Raw genomic sequence first — 27941 nt, forward strand, 5'->3', positions numbered from 1 at the left:
GGGCTTATATGAGCAAGAGATATTGAGATCATGATGGAAAAAGCATAGGGACAAATTGCAAAGCTAGTGGAAACACATGAACTATGAACCAATGTCTGTGGAGCCCCCATTGAATTGGACCAAGATCTCTGGTTAAGAGAGACAGTTGATGAGCTTGGACTAATTTGGAGGTCCCTAGGCAGTGGGACCAGTGCATGAGCTGGCTTTTTGGAGCCTGGGGCCTATGCTGAGACAATTTGCTCAGCCTTCTTGCACAGGGAGGGGAATGGACCTGCCTCAACTGAATCTACCAGGCTGGGCTGAATCCCCAGGGGAGACCTTGCCTTGGAGGAGGTGGGAATGGGGGATGAGTTGGGGAGGAAGGCTGGGGGGTGGGAGGAGGGAGGACAGGGAAATCCATGGCTGATATGGACAATTAAATCAGTTATAAAATAAAAATATTTATTTAAAAAACAAAAAAAATCTGAATTCTAATAAAAATTTGAAGAACCTTACAAATATGCCTTATTTTATTATACAGCATCAAAGACAGCGAGTACTTCCAAGTACACTCTACACTGTCTACATAACCTTGATTAAAAATCCAGACAACAAATCAAAGTAAAAGGATAAAAGGTTATATTATATATAGATCAATATCCTTAATCAAAACTCAATCATAAGAACAAATAAATTAAAAACTGTGCAATAGAATTAAACAGCCATTTCTCAAAACATACAAATGACTAATAGTATGTGACAAAAATGTTCAAAGTTACTAATCATAAAGTGTATGCCAATAAAAATCTTAATGAAATATCTCTCTGCTATGAGAGTTATAACATTCATTGTAATGTAAGTCAGTATGACCACTAGGCAAATCACCATAAGAAGTTTCAAAACATTGAAAATAGAATGACCATGTGCTCTAGTGATCCTATTATTGAATCTATATGATGGTGAACCTTGAATGTCACATTGATGTCACAACATGGTCAAAAGAACGATGCTTAGTGGACAATCCCTTGGGGAACTGAGAGAGCCCATGGAGGGAAAAAGCAGAAAGTATTTTATCTCTTGTGAATTTTTTCCCTGGATTGTTCTTGGATGTGATTTTGGACCTCCTGCAAAAAAAATTTACATTCAATTTATAATACATGTTTATTCTTGTTGGAGGTCAGAACACAGCTATAAATCCAATCTGATCAGTGTACCCTTAATCTGGATATGGCCTTCTGCCTTGTTTTAATGCCTTGTCAGATATAATCTATAGTACATGTCAGGCAATTGTGTTTAAATTGGTCTGTCCTGAGAAAGTTCTGGGAAAGGGCTGCTATGTTAATATTTAGTGTGCTTACTCACATTTATTTACAGGTTTTCCTGATCATGTTTTTTTCTGAACTCAAACAACCTTATTTGGGTCATTGCTTTCTTGGTTTCATTCTTGTACAAGAGTACACTGAAACTGAAGCAAAGTTGTCCACAGCATTGGACTGTAGTCAGCCGCATTCTTTGAGGTCCTGTGATCTCAGGTCCAGGAGACAAAATCTGTACAAGTTTATGAAAGCATACATTAATGGTAATGAGAAATTCATAGGGAATTACTACAGTGCACCTCTATGTAGGGCTTGGAGGATTAGAGTTTAACCAATAATGGGTGTGGGAGGCTCTGACATAGCACATACATTGAGGCATTTAAAATAAAAAAAAATAAAAAATAAAAAAAATTGGGAGGTGGAATGGGGGAGGACACATATCAGTATGAGGAAGTCTTTTATGGGAAGCCTGTTACTGAGGACTAAATATTGTCCTAACAACATTCTAGCCTCTCCACATCACTGTCATTCTAATCAGTCAGATGTTTGGAGACAAAGCTTCTTTTAGGGAATTTTTGTTCATACCTTGTTTCAACATCTGGAATTCAGACATGTCAATTTGATATCATTTTCATATTCAAATTGAAAATTCCTTGAAACATATTTTCCAGTAATGTAGCTGCTATATCTATAACAGATACAGTTCATTCCTTAACTTGGTGTAGTGGCTGTGAGAAAGACACCAGCCTCATATTTAACAGTGATAAGGCTAATCATTATAAAAATGCTGTAATATGGTAAATGCTAAGAATATATTAGTAGAAAGAAATATTTGGTTCCTCACCTATGCTATTTATTTTTTTAACACCATAGGCATATGTGGCTAAGACTAAGGCATCACATGGAACAAATATAGGCATTTTTAATTTTTAATTATATTTGTGTTTTAATTTTACATATCAGCCATGTGTTCGCCTGTACTCCCCCTTCTGCCCCCACTCCCACCATCCACACAGACCCTCCCCTCCATTCTCATCTCCTCCAGGGCCAAGACTCCCCTGGAGATTCAGCTCAACCTGTAAGATTCAGTAGAGGAAGGTCCAGTCCCTTCCTTCCAGGCTGAGCAAAGTGTCCCTGTGTAAGCCCAAGATTCCAAACAGCCAGCTGATGCACTAAGGACAGGTCCGGGTCCCACTGTCTGGGTGTCTCCCAAACAGTTCAAGCTATTCTATTGGCTCACTTATCCAGAGGACCAGATCCAGTTGGGGCTCCACAGCTTTTGGTTCATAATTCATGTGTTTCCATTTGTTTGGCTATTTGTCCATGTGCTTTTTCCAATCTTGGTCTCAACAATTCACACTCTTACAGTCCCTCCTCTTTCTCAGCAATTGGAGTGCGGGAGCTCCATCCAACTGAGGCCTGGCCATGGATATCTGCATCGACTTACATCAGTTATTGGATGAGAGTCCCAGCATGACAGTTAGGGTATTTGGCAATCTGATTACCAGACTAGGTCAGATCAGGCTTTCTCTCAACCATGGCCAGTAGTCTACAGAAGATATATCATTGTGGATTTCTGGGGTCCTCTCTAGCATTTTGCTTCTTCCTGTTCTCATGTGGTCTTCATTTATCATGGTCGGTTATTCCTTGTTCTCCCTTTCTGTTCTTGATCCAGCTGGGACCTTCTGCTCCACTAAGCTCTCTTTCCCTCGAAACTTGCCCTTCAATATCCCACTCTCATCCAGGTTGTTCATGGAGATCTCATCCATTTCTCTGTCATTGGGTGATTACTGTGTCTTTCTTAGGGTCCTGCTTGTTTTTTTTTTTTTCTTTTTTTTCCTTTTTTTTTGGGGGGAAGCCTCTCTGGAGTTATGGGTAGCAATCTAATCATCTTTGTTTTACATCTAGTATCCTACTATGAGTGAGTACATACCATGTTTGTCTTTCCGAGTCTGGGTTACATCACTCAGGATGATTTTTTTTCTAGATCCATCCATTTGCCTGCAAACTACATGATGTCATTGTTTTTCTCTGCAGAGTAGTAATCCATTGTGCATATGTACCATATTTTCTTTATTCATTCTTCATTTGAAGGGCATCTAGGTTGTTTCCAGTTTCTGGACATTACAAACAATGCTGATATGAACATAGCTGAGCAAATGCCCTTGTGGTATGATTAAGCATTCCTTGGGTATATGCCCAAGAGTGCTACAACTGGGTCTTGGGGGAGATGGATTTCTAATTTTCTAAGGAATTGCCCTGTTGATTTCCAAAGTGGCTGTACAAGCTTGCCTTCCCACCAGCAGTGGAGGAGAGTTCCCCTCGCTCCACATCCTCTCCAGCATAAGCTGTCTTCTGTGTTTTTGATCTTAGCCAATCTGACAGGTGTAAGTTGGTATCTCAGAGTCATTTTGATTTGCATTTCCCAGATAATTAGGGATGTTGAGAAATTCCTTAAATGTCTTTGGAGCTTCCTTTGTGGAGAATTCTCTGTTTAGTTCTATGGCCCTTTTCTTAATTGGACTATTGGGCATTTTGATGTCTAATTTCTTGAGTTCTTTATATATTCTGTATATCAGCCCTCTGTCAGATGTGGGGTTGGTGAAGACCTTTTCCCATTCTTTAGGCTGTCACATTGCCTTGTTGACCTTGTCTTTTGCTCTACAAAAGCTCCTAGTTTTGAAGTGTCCCACTATTAATGTGTGGGGTTTTATATGTGACGTAAGCTTTAGTAATGTTTCTTTACATATGTGGGTGCCCTGTGATGAGTAGGTAATGTCCTTCATGATCTGTTTTGATTGATTTTAATTTGAAGTCTATTGTTTATTCCTGTTATTATTTGATTTTTTAGTGGTATTGTGTCTGTACTTCTCTTCTTTGGTGTTTACTTCTGTGGTGTTATCTATTGCCTGTGTTTTTGAGGGGGTATCTGATTTCCTTAGGTTAGAATTTTCCTTCTAGTGCTTTCTGTAGGGCTGGATTTGTGGATAAGTTTTGTTTAAATCCAGCATTGTCTTGGATTGTCTTGTTCACTCCAACTATGATGATTGAAATCCAAGAGCAAGATGGTTTCAGTTCAGAAATCTACCAGATCTTCAAAGAAGACTTAATGCCAATACTCTTTAAGTTGTTCCTTACAATAAAAGCCAAAAGAATATTGCCAAACTCCTTCTATGGGGCTACAATTACCCTGATTCCTAAACCAAACAAAGATCCAAAAAAGAAAGAAAACTACAGACTGATCTCCCTCATGAACATTGATGCAAAAATACTCAATAAAATTCTGGCAAACAGACTCCAAGGAAACTTCAAAACAATTATCCACCATGATCAAGTAGGCTTCATCCCAGGGATGCAAAAGTGGCTCAACATATTAAAATCTGTCAATGTAATACATCATATAAACAAACTCAAAGAAAAAAAAACACATGATCATCTCACTAGACACAGAAAAGGCATTTCACAAAATCCAACGCCCCTCATGATAAAGGTCTTGGAGCGATCAGGAATACAGGGAACATACCTAAACATAATAAAGGCAATTTTCAACATGCCAACATGCACCATCAAATTTAGTGGAGAGAAACTCAAAGCAATACCACTAAAATCAGGAACAAGGCAAGGCTGTCTGCTCTCCCCATCCTTATTCAATGTAGTACTTGAAGTTCTAGCCAGAGCAATAAGACAACATAAGGAGATTGAGGGGATACAAGTTGGAAAGGAAGGCATCAAGCTATCACTATTTTCAGAAGAGATGAGAGTATACATTAATGATGCCAAAAATTCAACCAACGAACTGTAACACATTATAAACACCTTCAGGAATAAGCAGGATACAATATAAACTCAAAAAAATCAGTATCCCTCCTGTATACAATAGATAAACAGGCTGAGCAGGAAATCAGAGAAACATCACTCTTAAAATAGCCACAAATGATATAAAATACCTTGGGGTAACTCTAGCTAAGCAAGTGAAGGACGTATATGACAAGAAATTTAAGTACCTGAAAAAGGAAATTGAAGAAGATGTCAGAAAATAAAAAGATCTCACATGCTCTTGGATAGGCAGTATTAACATAGTAAAAATGGTGATCTTACAAAAAGCAACCTACAGATTAAATGCAATCCCCATCAAAATACCAACACAATTCTTCACAGACCTGGAAAGAACAATACTCAACTTCATATGGAAAACCAAAAAAACCCAGGATAGCCAAAAGAATGCTGTACAATAAAACAACCTCTGGAGGCATCACAATCCCTGACAAAAAAAAGGCTGCAAATAGATCCATATCTGTCAACATGCATAAAACTTAAGTCCAAGTGGATCAAAGAACTCAATGTAAATCCAGTTACACTTAACATGATAGAAGAGAAAGTAGAAAGTATTCTTGAATGCATTGGCACAGGATATCACTTCCTAAAAATAATACCAGTAGCACAGACACTGAAAGAAATAATCAATCAGTGGGACATGTTGAAAATGAGAAGCTTTTGTAGAACTAAGGACATGGTCAACAACACAAAGTGACAGCCTACAGAATGGGAAAGGTCTTCACCAACCCCACATCTGACAGAGGGCTGAAATACAGAATATATAAAGAACTCAAGAAATTAGACATCAAAATGCCCAACAGTCCAATTAAGAAATAGGCTATAGAACTAAACAGAGAATTCTCAACAGAGTTAGCTCCAAAGACATTTAAGGAATTGCTCAGTATCCCTAATTATCTGGGAAATGCAAATCAAAATGACTCTGAGATACCAACTTACACCTGTCAGATTGGCTAAGATCAAAAACACAGAAGACAGCTTATGCTGGAGAGGATGTGGAGCAAGGGGAACTCTCCTCCACTGCTGGTGGGAAGGCAAGCTTGTACAGCCACTTTGGAAATCAACAGGGCAATTCCTTAGAAAATTAGAAATCCATCTCCCCAAGACCCAGCTGTAGCACTCTTGGGCATATACCCAAGGAATGCTCAATCATACCACAAGGGCATTTGCTCAGCTATGTTCATATCAGCATTGTTTGTAATACCCAGAACCTGGGAAACAACCTAGATGCCCTTCAAATGAAGAATGAATAAAGAAAATATAGTATATATACACAGTGGAGTACTACTCAGCAGAGAAAAACAATGACATCATGAAGTTTGCAGGCAAATGGATGGATCTAGAAAAAATCATCCTGAGTGAGGTAAGCCAGACTCAGAAGGACAAACATGTTATGTACTTACTCATAGTAAGATACTAGATGTAAAACAAAGATGACTAGACTGCTATACAACTCCAGGGAGTCTACCTAGAAAACGGGACCCTAGGAAAGACCCAGGGATCACCCAATGACAGAGAAATGGATGAGATCTACATGAAAACTTGGATGAGAGTGGGAGTATTGATGGGCAAGGTTGGAGGGAAAGAAAGCTTAGGAGAGCAGGAGATCCCAGCTGGATCAAGAACAGAAAGGGAGAACAAGAAATAACAGACCATGATAAATGATGACCACATGAGGACAGGAATAGGCAGAGTGCTCGAGAGGTCCCCAGACATCCACAATGATACATCCTCTGTAGACTGCTGGCAATGATCTAGAGAAAGCCAGATCTGACCTAGTCTGGTAATCAGATGGCCAAATACCCTAACTTGTCTTGCTGGAACTCTCATCCAATAACCGATATAAGTGGATGCAGAGATCCTTGGCCAGGCCCCAGGTGGAGCTCCAGGAGTTCAATTGTCGAGAAAGAGGAGGCCTGTTATAGTGTGAATTGTTGAGACCAAGATTGGAAAAGCACAAGGACAAATAGCCAAACAAATGGAAGCACATGAATTATGAACCAAAGGCTGTGGAGCCCCCAGCTGGAGCAGGCCCTCCAGATAAGTGAGACAATTAAATAACTTGAACTGTTTGGGAGGCACCCAGGCAGTGGGACCTTAGTGCATGAGCTGGCTGTTTGAAACCTTGGGCTTTTAAAGGGACACTTTGCTCAGCCTGGAAGGAGGAAGGACTGGACCTGCTTGTACTGAATCCACCAGGTTGAATTGAATCCACAGGGGAGTCTTGGCCTTGGAGGAGATGGGAATGTTTGGGACTGGGGAGAATTTGGAGGTGCGGGCAGGAGAGGGGAGGACAGGAGAACCTATGGCTGCTGTGTAAAATTAAAACACAAATATAATAAATAAAAAAGGAGGAAAAAGAAAAAAAGAGCAAGAGTATCACAGTATGATCATTTATTGCTTCCAATGTTTAAATCTCATTGTATAATTACTATCTTAATTTCTTAACTATTTTCAAAGTTAGAACTATGATGTAGCCATCAATAACAGCTTTCATGCTTATAATTGGAAATAAACAAACAAATGGACTCCAGACACCACTGTTTTAAGCTAGGAAACCTCTGATTCTGGGACTTCAAGAGCACTCTTGTGTAAAGGTAGACAGATAGAAAGACAGATTATAGATAGATAGGTAGATAGATAGATAGATAGATAGATAGATAGATAGATAATCTCTATCTACCTGCCCATCCAACTATAAATAATAAAATATATAAATAATAAAAAATAGACTGTTAATACATAGAAAAATAGCCCATGTTATTATACTCTATTTTGCTGTATGTTGTGTTATCTTACTCAATTTTCATCATGTAAGTACCCTGGTATAACTCCCTAGATTCATTAAGGAGATTAATGAAAGTGGGGGATGATGGTTATTTAGTGGTTTCTGACGAATAACACTATGGATATTCAAGGACCGTTGAATAGAAGACAAAAGGAAATAAAGAGCACTTGAATTCTTAGAATAGATAAGAAGAGCTAGAGAAATGCTTCCACCATTAAGAGCACTGGCTGTTTTTGCAGAGAACATGGGTTCACTTCCCAGCATGCATCTGGTGGTTCACAACCATTTATAATTCCAGTTCCAGGGAATCTAATGACATCTGATTATCTTGGACATAGGTAGGCACTGTCATACATAAATGCAAGAAAAACATTCTTATCCACAAATGAAAATAAAGCATCTTAAAAGACAAAGAAAGCTGAACATCAAGAAGCTGACAGAATACAGAGTAGAAAGTGGGAAACAATCTGTAACTCAAACAATAATGAGAACTCTGTTTGTGGGATTCAGTACTGGGAGCACCACCGGCTAAAGCAAACAGGCCTGGTGAGAATAGACTGTCATTCTTACACATAGAAAAATCTTACAGGTCTTTTAATCTTTAGCACTATTGATGGTATTTAATGTTTTGGTAGTTCTTGAATGAAGACTTACCTTCAAGAAGTTGATTCTATCACTCTTTTTATCTTAGAGACTAAGTTAGTCTGTAGACCTGGAAACAAGCAACAGGAACAATTCAGGGAGCCAGAAGCAACCTCTACTGATTTTCTCATGGGTAGTAAGAAGGCTAGATGAGGACATGCTGATAATTAGTGGAATCGGGCGTAACAGTTCATGGATGACACAGAGGTCAGTGACCTCATACACATTGGAAAAGATCAAATACTGTCATTTAAGAAGTACAATAGACACCAATAATCTTAGTCTAATGAACTGCTTACCCTCTTCTGCTCCACACCAGTGGTATATTGTCTGTAGTGATAGTCACACAAGTCCAGCAAATCACTTAATTCTGGAAATATCCTCTCTCCTACTGGGTAGTGTGCTGATAGGCAAGATCTGAAAGGATTGAGACCTAAGGCACATTTCCAGATTCACTAAGATATATCAATACATTTTATAATTTTTAACTGAAATATTTCTCTTCCTCACAACATTATATATTATGTTATTACCCTCCTTATTTGAGAGAGAAACTTTAGCACTTTTTAAACACTGATTACTTTTTCTGGGACGATTAATAGTCTAGGCTTAAAGGATATTAATGTGAAGTAGGCAGTGATTTACTTGGATTTCCTAGTGCCAGAGTGGCCTCCTGTAGAGCAGGAATCTTTACCTGCAAATTTTTCCATGGAGAAATCTCTCCTCTTTCATCTGGGATATAGGACTCTCTTTTCTTTTCCTTTCCTTTCTTTCCCTTTCTTTTCTTTTCTTTTCTTTTCTTTTCTTTTCTTTTCTTTCCTTCCTTCCTTCCTTCCTTCCTTCCTTCCTTCCTTCCTTCCTTCCTTCCTTCCTTCCTTCCTTCGTATCTTACTAAATATCAAACTAAGGACTTACACCTAAGATATATGTTTCCGATTCCTTCATGGTGTCACTGTTTTTAGTAATGCCCAATAGTAAAGCCTACATACTAATGAGTAAAGAATCTTATGACTTACTACAATCAAGGAAACCATCAGATGGAACTAGTTTACACAGTTCAGGAAGAATAGCATTAATTTTTAGTTACATCATATTAAGAGTTGGCCACACAGCAGAAGACCATATGAATGAATCAACTATCCTATCCATTTTAATTTATGAATCACACTTTTGTTTTTCTCTTGCTCAAGTATAATTAAAAAAAAAAACCTTTGGGAAATTAAAAAAAAAAGAAATACTAAAAGAATAAAAAGTTGAAATGATTTAGGACATTACATTTTTCTCATACAAGATTTTAAAAGCACAAGAACTTTATGGTCCCTTCCCTTCTCTCCTATTCTTTTTTAATTCATGTCTTTTCTGGACTGCCTCAGCATGTGTCCTGGACATCTCGTCCCATCTTGAAGTTATATATCTTGAAGTGTCCTGCAAATATCCAGAGAAAGGAGTTTGCTGTTCTGACTTGGCCTTTGAAGGCAATCATTGGACATCTCTTCCTCTTTCTGCTCTGGTGTTATCAATCACAGAATTCCCTAGAATGAACTGATATTTGTGATGTCCAAATAAACATGCACCAAGCTGATTCACTGATAATTCAATCAAATCTTCTGTCCCTACTTCCATGTTCATTTTTTTTAAAATAAAAACTAATTGGAATTTTTTCTGAGAGGTGTGATCAAAACTATCATAAATTTGATGGTCAGGGTAATATTAAAGGAAACAAATGGTGCCAAAAATGGGGGAGCAAATGGGCTCCCAAAGTTAACTGAGGCCTATTCCTTCACATGCCACAAAAAACTGGAGTACATGAATCAGAGGAAAGGCAATGGCTGAAAGGGAAGAGTCAGCTCTGGGAGAGTTTCTAGGTTAGGAAGAATGAGGCTAGCTCAACTTGCACAGGGGGCACTCAGCATCCTCTAATCATCACCACCTTACCTGTAAGTATTTTAAGGACTTCCTCTATTTGATGAAGTCACATATTTGCCATTTCATGAGGATCAAAAACCCTAGCCCTTTAATTCAGAGAGAATAGCTTTTATTCCAATGGATTGTAGTGGCAGTGGTGGTACAGCCTGCAGGCAGGTCTCTTATCTTCTGGCCAGCTGCTGGGGACTGCACCAGAGTAGTGGAATTCAACCAGAGTTGGGGGCAGAGCCTAGCTGCCTTGCTGGTGCTGAGGTGGGAAGGAGAGTGACAGGATGTGCCCTAGGGCTTAGGATCTGGAGGTTGGGGCAGGTCACCTGGGAGGCCAGACACTCACCTGTTCTCCTAATTGCTGTAGGTCATGCCTGTGTCTATGGAATCTAATGGAGTTGCAGGGGATGGCTGACCATAGGGAAGATGATGAAGCAGGTATGGTGGGCAGCAGAGTGAGGCTTGAGGGGGATAAAATCCAGTGGGTGGTAGCAGTGTTAGTGCAACCTATAGGCAGATCTCTCACCTGCTTGCTGGCTGATCTGTGTGCCCATTTTTTTGGTTTAGTTTTTAAATGAATGTTGTCAGAAAAACAGCATTTACAAGCAACTTACTAAATATTAAAATGAGGACTTACACCTAAGATATGTAAGTATGAAAATAACAAAAGAAAACAAAATTGAAATCCTCCAGGACATTTTTTTTTTTTAGTCAAGATTTTAAAAGCACAAGAAAAGCTTTAGGTTCCCTTTGCTTCTCTCCTTCCCCTTTTAATGAACATCTTTTCTGGACTGTCTCAGCAGGTGTCCTCGGCATCTCTTCCCATCTTCAGGTTAGCTGCAAATACCCAGAGGAAGGAGTTTGCTCTTCTGACTTGACCTTTGATGATGAGCATTGGACATCTCTTCCTCTTTCTGCTTTGGTGCCACCAATCACAGAGTTCCCTAGAATGAATTGATATTTGTGATGTCCAAACAATACCCACTACAGATGAGCCACAGTTAGTTCAATCAAATCTTCTATGCTTCATAGTTGCAGCCATTCTGTACTACCTTCCATGTTCATTTTTTAAAAATAAAAAATGATAAGAAATCTTTTTGAGAAGTGTGATCAAAACTATCATAAATTTGATGATCAGGGACATAGTAAAGGAAAAAAAAATGATGCCCAGAAAAGGGGGCATAATTGGACTCCAAAATGTAACTGAGGCCATTTCCTGCACATGCCACAGAAAAACTGGGGTAAATGAATCAGAGAGATGGATTCAGCTCTAGGGGAGTTTCTGGGTTGGGAAAGGTGAGGCTGTATCAACTTGTACAAGGAGCACTCAGCATCCCCTATTCTCAACCACCACCTTACCAGTAAGTGTGCTCAAGCCTTCTTGTATTGGCTGAACTCATATTTTTGTCATTTCATGAGGATCAAACTCCACACCATTAATTTGGAGAGGGTTCATTCATCTTACAGTTTATAGTCCACCATTGGGTTAAGTCAAGGTAGTAATTCAGTGCAGAAACCGATAGGCAGGAACTGAAAGAGAGACAATGGACTCTGACCTATGAACACCCATCTAGTAATGGCACTGCCCATAGTGGGCTGAACCCTCCCATATCAATTATGAATGAAGAACAAGCTTGCTCCTGGGGCAATCTGATGGAGGTAATTCCTCAACCAAATTTTTTTCTTCTCATATATATCTATGTTTGTTTCAACATGACAAAAAAGCAACCAGTATAATGGGACACTTGAATTTGCTTAGTTCTGCAAATGGATGGAAGAAATAATAAATACATTCTTCAATATTATAGCTGCTTATCATCAGGATTCTAGAGTCCATTTTATGCATAATTCTGGAGAAATTTGAAATGGATACAAGAGGAAAGAAGATATATTGTTAGTAGATACAAGAAGTACCATGGAAAACAGTTGTGAACATGGTATGAAAATAAAAGGACAAGTAAGTAACACTAAGGACATAGATTTCAGGTCATCTTGGATAAAGAGCTGATTTTGCCATCCCTTTGCCAGTCTGTCCAGCAGGGGTCACCATGAACACACGTCTTTCCAGTTAAGGGTTCCTCCAGCAAAAGGGCCAGTCAGTGAATACAAACAGGGATAGGGTATATTATACATGGGGAGGAACTGAATTACAGCAATACAAAGAATGGGTTGGATTTAGCTTTCTTGAAGACTTTCTCTCTGGAATTGTTTTGTGTTTCAGTAATCTCCATAATGCATGTAAGTTGAGGTTTGTGCTGATTGTCAGTGGATCTTTGTTGAATGTGTATTGATTTAAGTGAACATATTTTGGTTATGACCTTGGAAACATCTCCATTTAAATTCTCTTCCTACAGGCTAAAAAAAAAAATACCATGGAAGAGCCATGCTTTAAAATAGATCAACCCTTGTTCTAGGTTATTACTTAAAACCCAGGACAAAATTGTATATGATTGTATTTCCTGTGTGGAAAATATTTTTTCACAATATTAACAGAAATATTTGAGATTTGAAATAATTAGGTCCTGTTAGCCCGACTTTTAATCGCAAATAGTTGTCTCTGCCACATCACTCACATAAACAGGAACTTGATATACAATCAGTGCAGAATGAAAATGGACTTGAGCATACACAAATATTTTAGATAAAAATCAGAGAAAAATGCTAATAACAGTGGTCTATTGGGCTGATATAGCAATGTTTTATATAACATAAATATTTCTCAGTACATTCTTCTTCATGAGATATACAGGACTTCCTTAAGAGAAAATAAGTCACTTTTAGGTAGAGCTATTACTAATAAATTTAAAACCTGAAACATTTGGTGTATTGTATACACAGCATAGACTAGGAAACATTTGAGGTCAGTACTTGAAGATTAGGATGCTAGTAATGTTCTGCATCTTGATGACCAGTTTTAAACCATTGTTTTGCTATTGTACAAGTGGTTTCAGAATCAAATGACCTTTTGGATAGCTGATACTTAGTAGAACATGACTGAATCAAAGTTTGCTGTTCCTCACAATCCAGGCATAGTTTCAAAGCTGCACCTTTAAGTCAGTGTAGAAAAATGATTAATTTGATCTTCTTGAAGATATTCTAATAGAATTTTCTAGAACAGTTGTATTATTCTAGAATCCAAAACCTTTAATTTTAAATTCAGAGGCTCACCATGTTCATTTCTATTTCCCTTTCAAGGACTACACATGGTTAGTTCTAAACTTCATGCTCATTCCTTTATACTGCAATCATGATTTTATAGTGACAAAGATACAGATATACCATCAATAACCATTAAAATCATACTGGTAGACTGTAGGATACTAAGAGAAATGGCAGCAGTGGTATGGGATTTAGCATGTTCTTAAATCAAGAATTGACTCTGCCCACTGGCAGTTGTTGTTAATGAGCCCTATGACTTCAGACCATGGTTAACATAATGGATGTTACTCACCCCCACAACAAGGTTGTCTTGTCCACTGGCAGAAAATATCTTGTTCTCATATGGTGAAGAAGGGTATTCAGTGCCTTATAAATGCCCTGATAATCTTTCTCCAAAGTTCAATCTTCTACTACTGAGTGGAGGGTGTCCCTATATGCTCTACTGCCATGTAGGGACACTCTCCTCACTCCATTGCTGCTTCATATTCACATCGCATTATCTGATTTTCTACCCATGTCATAGAGAGGATGCCTTACACACAATCTTCATTCCAGTACCACGTAATAGACCAGCACAATTTGGGTCCTGGAACCTGATTGGGGGCAGTGAGTGAATGAAGGAAGGACAGGCAGACAAACAGACAGACAGATGTATAATAAAGCTGGGATCAGATGGGATTCTGCTTCCCTCCACAACCAAGAACCTCAGCATGTTTATTAGGCAAAGTATAGAAGGAGGAGTTAGTTAGCTGGTCCCCAGGACATCTCTGTAGACCAGGAGCCCTGAGGGGAAGACAACCCTGCAGCTGTGACCACATCATCTAGACCCTGCTGATTTGCATGTAACAGAACAACCCACACTTCTGAGGATTTCTTAATAGGCTGATAATACACTGTGTAGGAATCAGTCCTATTCAGGACACAGCACAGCCATGAAGGCTCCTCCTCATCTCCTGGGACTTCTGCTGCTCTGGATCCCAGGTATGGAGAACAGCAGTAATTATCTCAGTGTGGTCAGAGCTGCCTGGCTTGTTGGGAACACTATACATTGACCTTTAAAGGCAGCATTATTTATTTTTGGTTGTGTGTTATATTTTTCTTTCTTTCTCAATCCTAGGTTCCAGATGTGACATCCAGATGACCCAGTCTCCATCTCAGACTGCATCTTTAGGAGACAAAATCACCATCAAGTGTCAAGCCAGTCAGAGCATTGGTGCAGCATTAGCCTGGTATCAGCAAAAACCAGGGACCTCTCCTAAGCTCCTGATCTATGCTGCATCCAGTTTGTACCCTGGGGTCCCATCGAGCTTCAGTGGCAGTGGGTCTGGGAGAGATTTTACCCTCACTATCAGCAATTTGAAGCCAGAAGATATCGGAACTTATTACTGTCAACAATACAGCAGTTACCCACCCACAGTGGAGCAAGTCATAACATAAACCGTTCAACAAAACAGAAGTGCAAGCCAGGCTGCTTCAGCTGCTCCTCCTGGTCCTTCTACCTGCTGAGATCATTATTCATACAAAGTTGACATTGAAGAGCTCTGAGTGGCTTTGGAATAAGAGACTATGAAGGTTATTCCTCTTCCTAGACTCTAGCAGCAAAGGTGCAACAAGGTAAATTCTGATTTAGTAATACTGTTCAGGACTCAGGAGGTATCTGGATTATGACATCTATTTGAATTTATACATCAAAGAAAAAATTCAACGGAGATTTACAAAAAGATGAAAGAATACGAGTAAGTGTCTACGGTGAAGCCTTCTAAAAGGATTTTTTGGCACAAAATTTTGTGAAGGACTAGGAGTTAGACAGATCACTGATGGGCAGAAAGATAAAAACAGGGGCCACAAATAGATAATAAAAATGATAAATATAGAAATGATAAAGATGGTAAACTTCTGCCCTATTTTCTTATAAGCCTGATATGACAGGTGGCAAAGGCCTAAAGATCTGGCAGGCTTTTTCTTCTGCCAGCAGGGACTGTTGTTCAAGACTGGATCAAGACACATTTGCCTCAAAGTTGTAGCCTGTCAGCCTCCCTTTCCTAGTGAAAGATGGCCAACCATAAACTAGGAGGGAAAGTCCACTCAAGCATTCTTAATATGCAGAACCCTCAGAGAGACACTGGGATTCCTGAGTCCTCCCTCTGCTCTGCAGTGGATCTTCTTCTCTGTGTGCCGTGTGCCATGCTGTGTGTTTCACCCCTAGTGACAGCATTTCTTCATCTATTGATTCTCTTGCTGTAGATGAGGTTTCCCTGCTCCCAGTTGTTTTCCTCAAGACTTTTCCTGCCTTTTAATCCTTTAACTGGCAGAGAAAATGAACTCAATCAAGAACCCTAGACAATAATCCATGCACAGTGTAGTGGTCACATATTTGTGTCCCCAACAGTGAGAGAGCTGTACTCACAAATGTTGAAAAGAGAAACACAAAGAATTAAAATGGTTAGTTTTTTGTTTGCTTGTTTGTTTGTTTGTTTTTACCTACACACAGTTAGGGAGTATGATAATGAGTACAAATACTAATAACAGGGTAATTGTCTAACATTTCACCAGTGGCCAGCATGTATCTATTAACCAATATCTAAACTTTCTTGTCATCTAGCTCATAGTCTCGGCTGAGAAGGCCAAATGTGACTGAGGTCAGCTGCCCAGAGCAACTATCTGGGGGTTATCAATCATTGTCATAAGGCCTTCCTTCCATCCTGATGGAATAGTATTGGGTTTTCTTCTTCTAGATCTCACAGAGGCCTCTCTGTAGCTAGAATTTTTTTTTATAAGTGGGCAGTCCTATAGCCTACTTATAAAATAAACAGACAGACACTTATACTATTTAAACTGCTTGGCCATTAGCTCAGGCTTACCATTGTCTAACTCTTACACTTATACTCATCCCATTTCTGTTAATCTATATGTCATCATGTGTTCTATGGCTTTACCTGCTGCCTTTACATGCTGCTCCCTGGACGGCAGGTTGGCGTCTCTTCCAGTCTTCCACTTCCCAGCCTTTCCTCTCAATTTGTCCTGTCTATCTTATACTTCCTGCCTGGCTACTGGCCAATCAGCATTAGATTTATTCACAACATACAGGACATCCCACAGCACTTCCCCTTTTCAGTTTTTTTGTTTGTTTGTTTGTTTTTTAAGGAAGATTTTAACTTTAACATAGTAAAATTACATATAACAAAACAGTAAACTAGGAAGAAGTACAGTTACAATATCTAGTCTATTTGTATTTAGTAAAATTAAAGAAGATATCCTATCTATCTTAAATTTTGAGTCTAAGGTTTCAAATCTAACTTATCTCTTATCATAACTAAGGAAATTATAACTTCACCTACATCGAAGAACTCAGAAGGATATAATATTACCTGAGAAATGGGAAAAGGATACAAGCAACTTTTGGAAGTCTTGCAAGATTAGACAGAGACAGCTGGCAGCCTGGACAGTCATCCAAAGTTCCTCTGTAAAGTTGAGGCATCTATCTTCAGCCCACAGGCCTAGAGTCTCTCAGTCATTTTTTTCTGTGTCCTGTAGAGTGTCTGGCAGTTTTTTTCTGTGAAGCAGGAACCTGAAGGACCATTTCACCAACCAAAGTTCAGTGGTCACCTTCTGATGGGTCCTGCATGTCCAGTCAATCAAGCAGTCCAGGCAAAGTGAAGAGAAACTCTACATAGAGTGTCTTCGACACCCATCCTCCTCTCTGAAGTAAATCCAGTGCTGCCAGGAGCAGACATGTCTCACTGTCAAGAAAGTCTAAATTTATAAAACATTTTAAATGCCATATTCTGTAGGTCTTTGAAGTGTTTGAAGATTACCTACCTAATTGAATTATATCTATGTATACCTAGAAAACAACATGACTATAAGTTTGACTATCATAGAAGACTAATTATTAATCTGTATTTCTTAATTATTCATAACAATCTATATGAGTTATGAGTTACATAAACATAATACCTCAAAGGAGAATATATATATATGTATATATATATATATATATATATATATATATATATATATATATATATATATATATATATGTATGTATATATACAGTATAACAAAATTAAGTTTAAATTTGTATCAATAAACTAAAATCCATAGCAATGTAAAACATTTTAAACAAGTTGCTCTTTAAAAGTAGATTTAATAATCTACACTTGTATCCTATCATATCTATATCATATCCCCTTTACTTCTTTAGAAAGAGATCACATTTATAATCAACCTGATTTAAATAAAAATATTGTTTTTTCTCTGCCCCACAATAGAGAGCTCTTCTGATATGGAACAAAAGAATCTCTCAACCATTTTTTTTTTTTTTAAGCAAAATGTTTGGGTTTAGAGAAGGAGTGACCCAATTCCATCTTCAAAGCCAGCTTGGTATATTTGGGAATTTGGGTATAGCTTCTCTCATTACTTCCTGCTGGAGTGGGCACTGTATCTTATGGGGACACAAAGAAAATTTTAGGATTATGTAGTACTCTTTGAAGGTGTATCGTCTGAGCCAGTTGCCTTGAAACCATTCTGGATCATCTGGGCCATAGTGTCATTGGAGACCTTTCAGGGGTTCTTGGCTGGTCAAACCTGATGTATCTTAATCTGGAACAAATCCATAGCCTCTGGCTTTCTGTGGAAACAAAAGCAGAGCCTTCTTTCCAAAGCAACATATCTTTAGATCCAAATTTTGAACTCAAGATACCTTTCAAACACACATATTGGCTTAACTCAACAGCTTTTACCGTCAAATGTTTTTCTACAGTTAAGAATCACAAAGACAACACAATCCAGATTCTCTATGTAATATCCATCTTTACATGGCTTATTTTTATACTACCTTTACTTTATAAAAATAAAGACTTTATTTGTAAAAACTATCATTTTATAAGTTAACTGTATATATTCCTTTTTCTCTCTCTTCCAAGCCTATGTACATTTTTACACACATTGTAAAGCATTTAAAGTCTTGTTCCATACGAATCTGTCTTATTGTGAATCTATTGTTTTAAACTGCAGCATTACTAGGGCTAAAATAATAGCTTTGGCTGGTGACTCTGCCCACCTCAGCTTCCCAACATGGTGGTGGTATGTTTACCACCAGCTCTAGGAGCTACCAACTCTTAGAAACAGTGGTTCTATGCTTCTATATGCTTCTATAAAAGCAGCATGTAGCCCAGAAACCTTTTTTTTCTGTGCAACAAAGACTAAATCCACCACTCAGTGTAATAGTAATATGCCACTTGTAGATGCCTCATTCCCACCATACTGCTTGCCAGTAAAATGCACATGCCAGGAACCTGCCATAGTAGCTAAAACCTGTAGGCTGCCACTGATTTGAGAGAGACAACTAGGAAGCTCTTTTTAGCTTTGTTTTTGAATCTTTTTTCTTAGATTTTAGGTGGAAACTCTTTCCAACCCATTGGGCATCATTTGCAGGTGGGATTTTCTCCAGTCCTGTCCAGCCCCACTAACCCCACAATCGCTTACAAAATAATAATCACTGAGAAACTTATATTAATTAAATTGCTGGGCCATTAGCTCAGACTTACCATTGTCTAGCTTTTACACTTAAACTCAGCCCATTTCTGTTAATCTATATGTCGCCACATATTCTGTGGCTTTACCTGCTGCCTTTACATGCTGCTCCCTGGACAGCAGTCTGGCATCTCTTCCAGACTTCCACGTCCCAGCCTCTCCTCTTAATTTGTTCTGTCTATCTTATACTTCCTGCCTGGCTACTTGCCAAGCAGTGTTTTAGGTATTCACAACATATAGGACATCCTACAGCACCTCTCATTGAATACCTTGTTAGGAAAACAAATAGGGCAAAAGGTAAGTGAATCATGTGCTTCCAGAATTATTTTTTATGCTAGCAATTAACACCTGATGGTTCTTCATGATCACTGTGTCCCAATAAGAATTTTTCCAGTTAGATTATATACCTAAGACAAACTTGTGATGGCTACTCTTCTTCATCAACTTGACTACATCTGGAATGAGCTAAACCTCAAACTTCTAGGTATACCTGTGAGGAATTCTTGGTTATATCACTTGAGGTGGGAAGGCCTTCTTTAAATCTGGGTTACTCCTTCTGGTGGCTGCCTATATAAAGGCATGGGAGAAAGAAGCTCTTTCTCTACCTTTTTGCCCTCACTCTTGCTAGTAAGTTAATTCTTTCTCTGGTGGTCGAGTCTACTTCTTTAGGATGAAGATGTATACTGAAGACTAGCTAGATATCCAGCCTCATGGATTGAAGGAACAACTATTGGATTTTTTGACTTTCTGTCAAAAGAGAGGTATTGTTGGACTAGCTGGACTACACCTTGTAATCCACTTTAATAAATCACACACACACACACACACACACACACACACACAAAACATATATATATTCTTTCTATCAGTTCTGTTTCTCTAGAGAACTTTGATTAATACTGAATTTGGAAACAGAAGTTGTTCTAGAGCAACAGAATTGTAACAATGAGGTATTCCAAATTTTATTAACCATTCTGGCATAATATCAAACAAAAGTTCATTGACATATAATAAATAAAAAAGAGAAATTGCTACAAATACAAATAGCAATCATTTGGCAAACAAATTGAGGTGTGTAAACTTTATTTTACTTAATACAAAAAAAAAAAATTAAACCCAAAAGTTAAATGAAGCTAACAGCATAGTTTCTCTCTATGTATATTTGTGTACTCAAGACAACTAAAATAGCAGAACCATACCATTAAATGTTGATCACTGCAAATGTAAGCAGAGAACTACCTTATACCAAGTGATTGGAAATCTCTATTTAAGCAAGATTAAAAATAATCAACTGGTGGTTTAAGCAGAACTTTAGGTGATGTTTACTTTACCTAATGAAACTTTTTGGAAAATATATTTTAGATCACATGTTGCAAACACATTTTACTTTATTCTCTAAAAGTACAAAATTAAATGCTCTAATAATACAAGTTCAGATTTATGATCATTTTTTTTTCTCATGCTTTTGATAGGTTAATTACTTTCTCTACTACAGTGATAAAATTACAGAAATTACTTAAGGGAGAGAAAGCTTATTTTGGTTCATTGTTGGAACTCACAGTCTTTCATGGTAGGAAAAACACAGCAGTAAGAGCTAGAGGCACCAGCAAGTGATGAAGGCTGGGCTGGTGTTTAACTCACTTTCTCCTTTTCATTCAGTGCAGATCCCAAACCACAGGATGAGCTTGCCACATTTAAGGTGGGTTTTCCTACTTCAACTAACATACAAAGAAATCCCCCACAGCCATGCCCTGTGTCTACATAATCTATCACATTTGTGCTCAGAAGTGTCTCCTTGGTGCTTCTATATTCTTTTATTTTAACAGTCAACATTACCTCTCACAGTTTATAAGAATGGTTTTAGTAATTTGTGGAATTAGTCAAAATTGGTTCTAAAAAGCAAATTTTGTGTCACAATGTAAAAGATTCAGGATTGTTAATGTAATTTGAATTCAGGGCTTGCTCATTACCCCAAGTTGTCATTGTTAGTTTGGTCTCTGTCAAATTAAATGAATCACAGTTTAGAGGTTGGCTTGGTTACCATTTATAGAACTTGAGCCCTGACAGCATGAGTTGAACCATCTTAAGCATGCATACCTGTTACCATCTATAGTGGTTATGTTCTTTCTCGTCACTATGACAAAAGAAACTGATGAAAACAACTTAAAGAAGAAAGGACTTAATTTAAATCAGCATTTAAGAAGGAAGACCTACTGTCTATCATGTGCTAGATTTTAGGGAGGAAGAGGAGAGGTTTGAGGGAGAAGGATGCAGAGATGGAGCATCCTTTAAGGAAAGGGCTTTATTAAGATTTGTTAACATCACAGACAACACAGGCAAGGACAGAGAGGGGGAGGGAGAGAAGGAGGGAAAGAGGGGGAGGAAGGGATGGAGAGAGAGAGAGAGTTCAGCCCCTGTACCAAAGCACAATTGGTTACTTACTCTTAAGTGTTCCTTAGGAAAAGAGATGTCCTGCACCTTAAGTGTCCTATACCTCAGGACAGCAGGCCTGGTTAGTATGTCATCTATGCTACATGCCTGCCATCAGGGGTCTCCTATTCCAAGAAGATTGTCAGAGCCAAAGGATTGGACTCTTTGTCAGAGCAGTACATAGCTTTTCAATCCATCCTAGCAGCATGCAGAGAGGAGAGAGATTGCAGAGGAGTGTGGCATGATCTGTGAGGCAGAGGCACCAAGAGGATCTAGTGCCTAATATTTCCAGCATTGTAGTTTGTATTAAAAACAACTTCATAAGAATGCATGGAAAATAGATAAAGAAAGGGCTTATGGGATTAGTGAGACTCAAAATTCATGTGGTTCCTCCCTATTTAATTGCAGTACTATTGGGCTAGACAGGATGCAGCCATATCTCATCCTGAGATAGAGAGTCAGGCTTTGGTTATGATCAGAATTCTGATGGTTGTGGGGTGGTAGAATATAACAGATCTAGCACTAGATCATTTTGGGTTCTGTTAATCGCTTAGACAGACATTTATTGTCTAATTCTTTATGTGACCTTACTTTTTGTGACTGTTATATAAATGAATTTTTGTGTATTAACAGATACACAGCTTATGCTAGCCCCAAAGTTGAGAATGTCATCATATAGCATATAGGTCATGAACAGAACTTTCTTTACTTTGATATAACCTCCTTACTTGATGTTTCTACCAATGCATTTAACAAATACACACCTAAAATATGTGGACTTACTTGTTCCTTTGCTATAGTGTTATACAAACTTCATGAACTGTGGACTCTTGGATATTGCTAGTCCACACAGAGAGTATCATGGCACCTTCAGACTCCTATAAGAGGTGAAGTATGATCATTCTGGAGGACAGGTCACAGCTGCTGTATTTTCCAGGTTTCCTTGAGGTTACCTTGTTTGTCTATCAACTTCTGTACTGTCAGCATGCCACAATCAGCATTGTTCTGTGATGCCAAATTCCTTTTAGAACAAACAGGAATGAAGGAAGGGATACCAAACTGATCAGTCTTCTGTCTCCAACTGGAACACATGCACAGATAAAAATCATCCATGTATGTAATCAAGTATAAAATTTTGTAGATGATTCATGATACCCAAAACACATATTTAAAATACTGTGTGTGTGTGTGTGTGTGTGTGTGTGTGTGTGTGTGTGTGTGCGTTGTCTGAGCACAAGTGAAGAGAGCTGGTTCTCTCCTATTATAGGGATTCCAGTGGTCAAATTCAGGTTATCAGAGTTGGAAATAGATGACTTTACTCACTAAGCTTTCTTGCCAGCTCTCAAACTCATATGTCACCTTTATGAGTAATTATTTAGTAGTAGTAGTATATTGTTGTATTGTTAGAGGTTGAATAATCTGGTCAGTAATTTGTGTATGTGCTGTAGGACAACTTTGTTGTTAAGAGTTCCTTTTTGAGGCAGAAAGATTGTAAAGGACAGAGGAGGTAGTGACTTCAAAGAAAGCGCATCATCCCATAATGGGACTGATATACACATAAACTCACAAAGACTGACATAGTGCACACAAACTTGTAGAACTTCAAACCAAACAAAATTCTAGCAGGGATAAGGTGAAGTGGACACAAAGTTCCATCTCTAACCAAGAAGCAATTTGCAACTGATACCTGCTGGCAAAGATAAAACCAGGTTTCTGTAATATAGTGTAACAATCTCCAATGTAATGTCACAATCATATGTTGGAAAAACAACATTCATTCCATAAATCATTATTAATTACTCCTAAAACTTTCCTATGCTATCTTCATAAAGTTTTATTAAATATGAAGAAAAAACAGCTTTCTCTCCACTTCACCCTTCTCACTTCCACATTCTATTAACTTTCTTCTTCAGTTTGGAAGATGCACAAAACTGGATTCTCCTGTCCTTAAGTCATCAAAAGAGGAAAATTCTGTCCATCTTGTTTTTCACATTACAGGATAAACTTTGGTAAAATTGTTCAAAAGCAAAAGCCTGTTGTCAAAAGTTTAGGGCAGTATCAGTTATAGCAGTCTGAAATAAAATGGCTGTTAAGTGAATTCCAAAGATGGATTTGAATGTCAAATTTGGACAGCATAGAAACATGTGCTTTATTCAAAGGAATCACCAAAAATTAAAGGTAATACAAAACTAGATTGATATGCAGGAAAATAGAGTTTGAAGATCTGGTTTATTGTAGTAAAGACAACATGAAATGCACATGTGGAAGTCAATTGTTCACACACTGAGCCTGTGATTCAAATTTGTTGCTGAAAAAGGTGTGTCACAATTCTTCACAGACCTGGAAAGAACAAAACTCAACTTCATAAAGAAAAAAAAAAAAACCAGTATAGCTAAAAGAATCCTGTACAATGAAGCCACTTCTGGAGGAATCACCATCCCTGACCTCAAGTTCTACTATAGAGAAATAGTAATAATAATAAAAATAGCTTGGTGTTGGTATAAAAACCAACATGTGGACCAATGGACTACAACTGAAGACTCTGACATTAATCCACACACTTATGAACACCTGATTTTTGACTAAGAAGCCAAATCTGTACAATAGAAAAAAGAAAGCATCTTCAAAAAATGGTGCTTGCTGGCATAAGTGGATGTCAACATGTAGAAGATGGGGAACACTCCTACACTGTTGGTAGGAATGCAAACTTGTAAAGCCAATTTGGAATTCAATATGGTGCTTTCTTAGAAAATTGGGAATCTATCTCCCCCAAGACCCAGCTATCCCACTCTTGGGTATATACCCAAGGAATGCTCAATCATATCACAAGGGCACATGCTCAGCTATGTTCATAGCAGCATTGTTTGTAATAGCCAGAACCTGGAAATAACCTAGATGCCCTTCAACTGAAGAATGGATAAATAAAATGTGGTACAAATACACAGTGAAGTACTACTCAGCAGAGAAAAATAATGACATCAAGAAGTTTGCAGGCAAATGGATGGAACTAGAAAAAATCTTCCTGAGTGAGGTAACCCAGACTCAGAAAGACAAACATGGTATGTACAACTAAAGCAAAGGATGGCTAGACTGCTACTCACAATTCCAGGTAGGCTACTTAGTAAAGAGGACCCTAAGAAATACACAGTGTTCACCCAATGACAGAGAAATGGATGAGATCTACATGGGCAAAGTAGATGTGAGAAGGGGGTAATGAAGGGCAAGGTTTCAGGAGAAAGAGAGCTTAGGGGAGCAGGAGATTCCAGCTGGATTAAGAACAGAGAGGGAGAACAAGGTCAGACATACCATGATAAATGAAGACCCCATGGGAATAGGAAGAAGCAAAGTGCTAGAGTGGTCCCCAGAAATCCACAAAGATACCTCTATAATAGACTACTGGCAATGGTCAAGAGAAAGCCCAAACTGACATACTCTGGTGATCAGATGGTCGAACACCCTAACTGTCATGATAGAACACTCATCCAGTGACTGATGGATGCAGATGCAGAGATCCACAGCTAAGCTCCGGAGCTTCAGGAGTCCAATCAGCAAGAGAGAGAGAAAGAGAGAGAGAGAGAGAGAGGATTATATGAGCAAGAAATATTGAGACCATGATTGAAAAAAAGCACAGGGACACATAGCCAAACTAGTGGAAATACATGAACTATGAACCCATAGCTGAGGAGCCCCCATGGAACTGGATCAGGCCCTCTGGAAAAGTGAGACAGTCGATTAGCTTGAACTTTTTAGGAGGCCTCCAGGCAGTGGGACTGGGACCTGTCCTTAGTGCATGAGCTGGCTTTTTGGAACCTAGGGCCTATGCTGGGACACTTTGCTCAGCCTAGGTGAAGGGAGGAGGGGACTGGACTTGTCTCAACGGAATCTGCCAGGCTGAGCTGAATCCCCAGAGTAGTCCTTGCCTTGGAGGAGGTGAGAATGGGGGGGGTGGATTGGGAGGGGGCAGGGTGGGAGGAGGGAGGACAGGAGAATCTGTGGCTGATATGTAAAATTAAATTAATTATAAAATTAAAAAAGAAGATTGCAAATAGATCCATATCTAGCATCATGCACTAAACTCAAGTTCAAGTGGATCAAAGACCTCAATATAAAACCAGTTACACTGAACCTGATAGAAGAGAAAGTAGGAAGTAGTCTTGAAAGCATTATCACAGGAGACTACTTCCTAAGTATAACATGAGTAGTACAGACTCTGGGAGCAACAATTAATAAATGGGACCTCCTGAATCTGAGAATTTTCTATAAGGCAAAGGACACAGTAAATAAGACAAAATGACAGCCTAGAGAATGGGAAAAGATTTTCACCAACCCTAACCAGTCTTCTAACAGAAGACTGATCTCCAAAATATATAAAGAATTCAAGAAATGAAATATCAAAATAATGAGCAATCTAATTAAAAATGGGTTACAGTGCTAAACAGAATTCTCAACAAAAGAATCTCAAATGGCTGAAAGACATTTAAGGAATTGCTTAATATTCTTAGTCATTAGGGAAATGCAAATCAAAATGACTCTGAGATACTATCTTACACCTGTCAGAATGTCTAAGATCAAAAATACAGAAAACAGCTTATTTTGGAGAGGATATGGAGCAAGGGGAACTCTCCTCCACTATTGGTGGGAATGCAAGCTTGTACAGTCACTTTAGAAATCAGTATGGAATTTTCTCAGAAAACTGGGAATCAACCTCCCTCAAGACTCAGCTGTAATACTCTTGGGCATATACCCAAGAAATGCCCAATCAAACCACAAGGGCACATGCTCAACTACATTCATAGTAGCATTATTTGTAATAGCCAGAACCTAGGAACAACCTAGATGCCCCTCAACCAAAGAACAGACTAAGAAAATGTGGTACATATACACAATGGAGTACTACTCAGCAGAAAAAAAAAACAATGACATCATGAAATTTGCAGGCAAATGGATGGAACTAGAAAATAATCATCCTGAGTGAGGTAACCCAGGCACAGAAGGACAAACAGGGTATTACTCACTCATAAGTGGATACTAGATGTAAAGCAAATGATAACCAGACAACAATCCACAGCTCCAGAGAAGCTAGCTAATAAGGAGGATCCAAAGAGGGATACATGGGAAGGGGAAATAGATAAGATCTCCCATGAGTAAACTGGGGATGAGCGGTGGATCATGGAGGGTAGTGGATGGGGGATGAGAACATAAAGAAATGGGATTGTCTATCTGGAATAGGGATGGAGTGAAGGAGCAATGAAAGAGATACCATGATAGAGAGAGACATCATGGGGATAGGGAGGAACTCGGGTGCTAGGGAAGTTCCCAGGAATTTGCAAGGATGACCCCAGCCTAGACTAATAGCAATAGTGAACAGGGTGCCTGAACTGGATTACCCCAGTAATCAGATTGGTGAATACCCTAACTGTCATCCATAGGGCCTTTCTCTAGTAACTGATGTAAGCAGATGCAGAAATCCACAGCCAAACACCAGGCAACCTCCAGGAATCCAGTTGAAGAGAGAGAAGAGGGATTCTATGAGCAAGGAAATCAAGATCATGATGTGGAAATGTACAGATATAACCAATCCAAGCTAGAGGGAACTCATGAACTTTAGACCAACAGCTGTGGAGCCTGCATGAGACTGAACTAGGCCCTCTACATAGTGAGACAGTTGTGTAGCTTGATCTGCTTAAGGGGCTACCCTGGTGGTAGGATCAGAATCCATCCCTGGTGCATGAGCAGGCTTTTTGGAGCCCACAACCTATGATGGGACACCTTGCACAGCCTTGAGGCAGGAGGAGGGGCTTGGACCTGTCTCTACTAAATGTACTTCCCCATAGGAGGCCTTACCTTCTTGTAGGAGGGAATGGGAGATGAGTTGGGATGGGGAGACTGGAGGGGTGGGAGGATGGAAGAGGGGGATCTTTGATTAGTATGTAAAATGAATAAAAATTTCCTTTTAAAAAAGGTGTTTCAGTGATGAGTGATGAATCTGATATATGCTGAGGTGTATTTCCAAGGGAGAATCACAGAGTTGAAGGTTATTTACTGTTTCAACTGTAAACTCTGGGACAGGTGACACATCACACAGGACTTTGACTTGCAGTGACTGTGGTAGTAACCTTCACGTTCAGTCTCTTGTCACTCACTGAATTCTTCAGAGAAACTTTTAGCCTACACTTTCTATTTTACAATTTACAATATGTACACTCTATAAGTGTACTATATTTTACCTTCCATACTGTAATTGTATTGTATCTACGCATTGTTTAGACAGGCTTAAATCTATAATTACCTACCATTGTGTTATAACTAAGTCCACTAGTTCATCTTCTCTATCGGTATCTTGC

At 38.7% G+C, this 27941-nt stretch overlaps 1 gene segment (V, D, J or C); it reads left to right on the forward strand.

The window, feature by feature from the left end:
* Positions 1 to 14564: 14564 nt before the first annotated feature.
* LOC118580197 lies at positions 14565 to 23600 on the forward strand. The segment is given in 3 exon segments: positions 14565 to 14613; positions 14750 to 15048; positions 23511 to 23600. Coding segments are annotated over 3 exon segments (438 nt in total).
* Positions 23601 to 27941: the final 4341 nt, after the last annotated feature.

The sequence above is a fragment of the Onychomys torridus genome, chromosome 3 (assembly GCF_903995425.1).
Source record: "Onychomys torridus chromosome 3, mOncTor1.1, whole genome shotgun sequence".
NCBI lineage: Eukaryota > Metazoa > Chordata > Mammalia > Rodentia > Cricetidae > Onychomys > Onychomys torridus.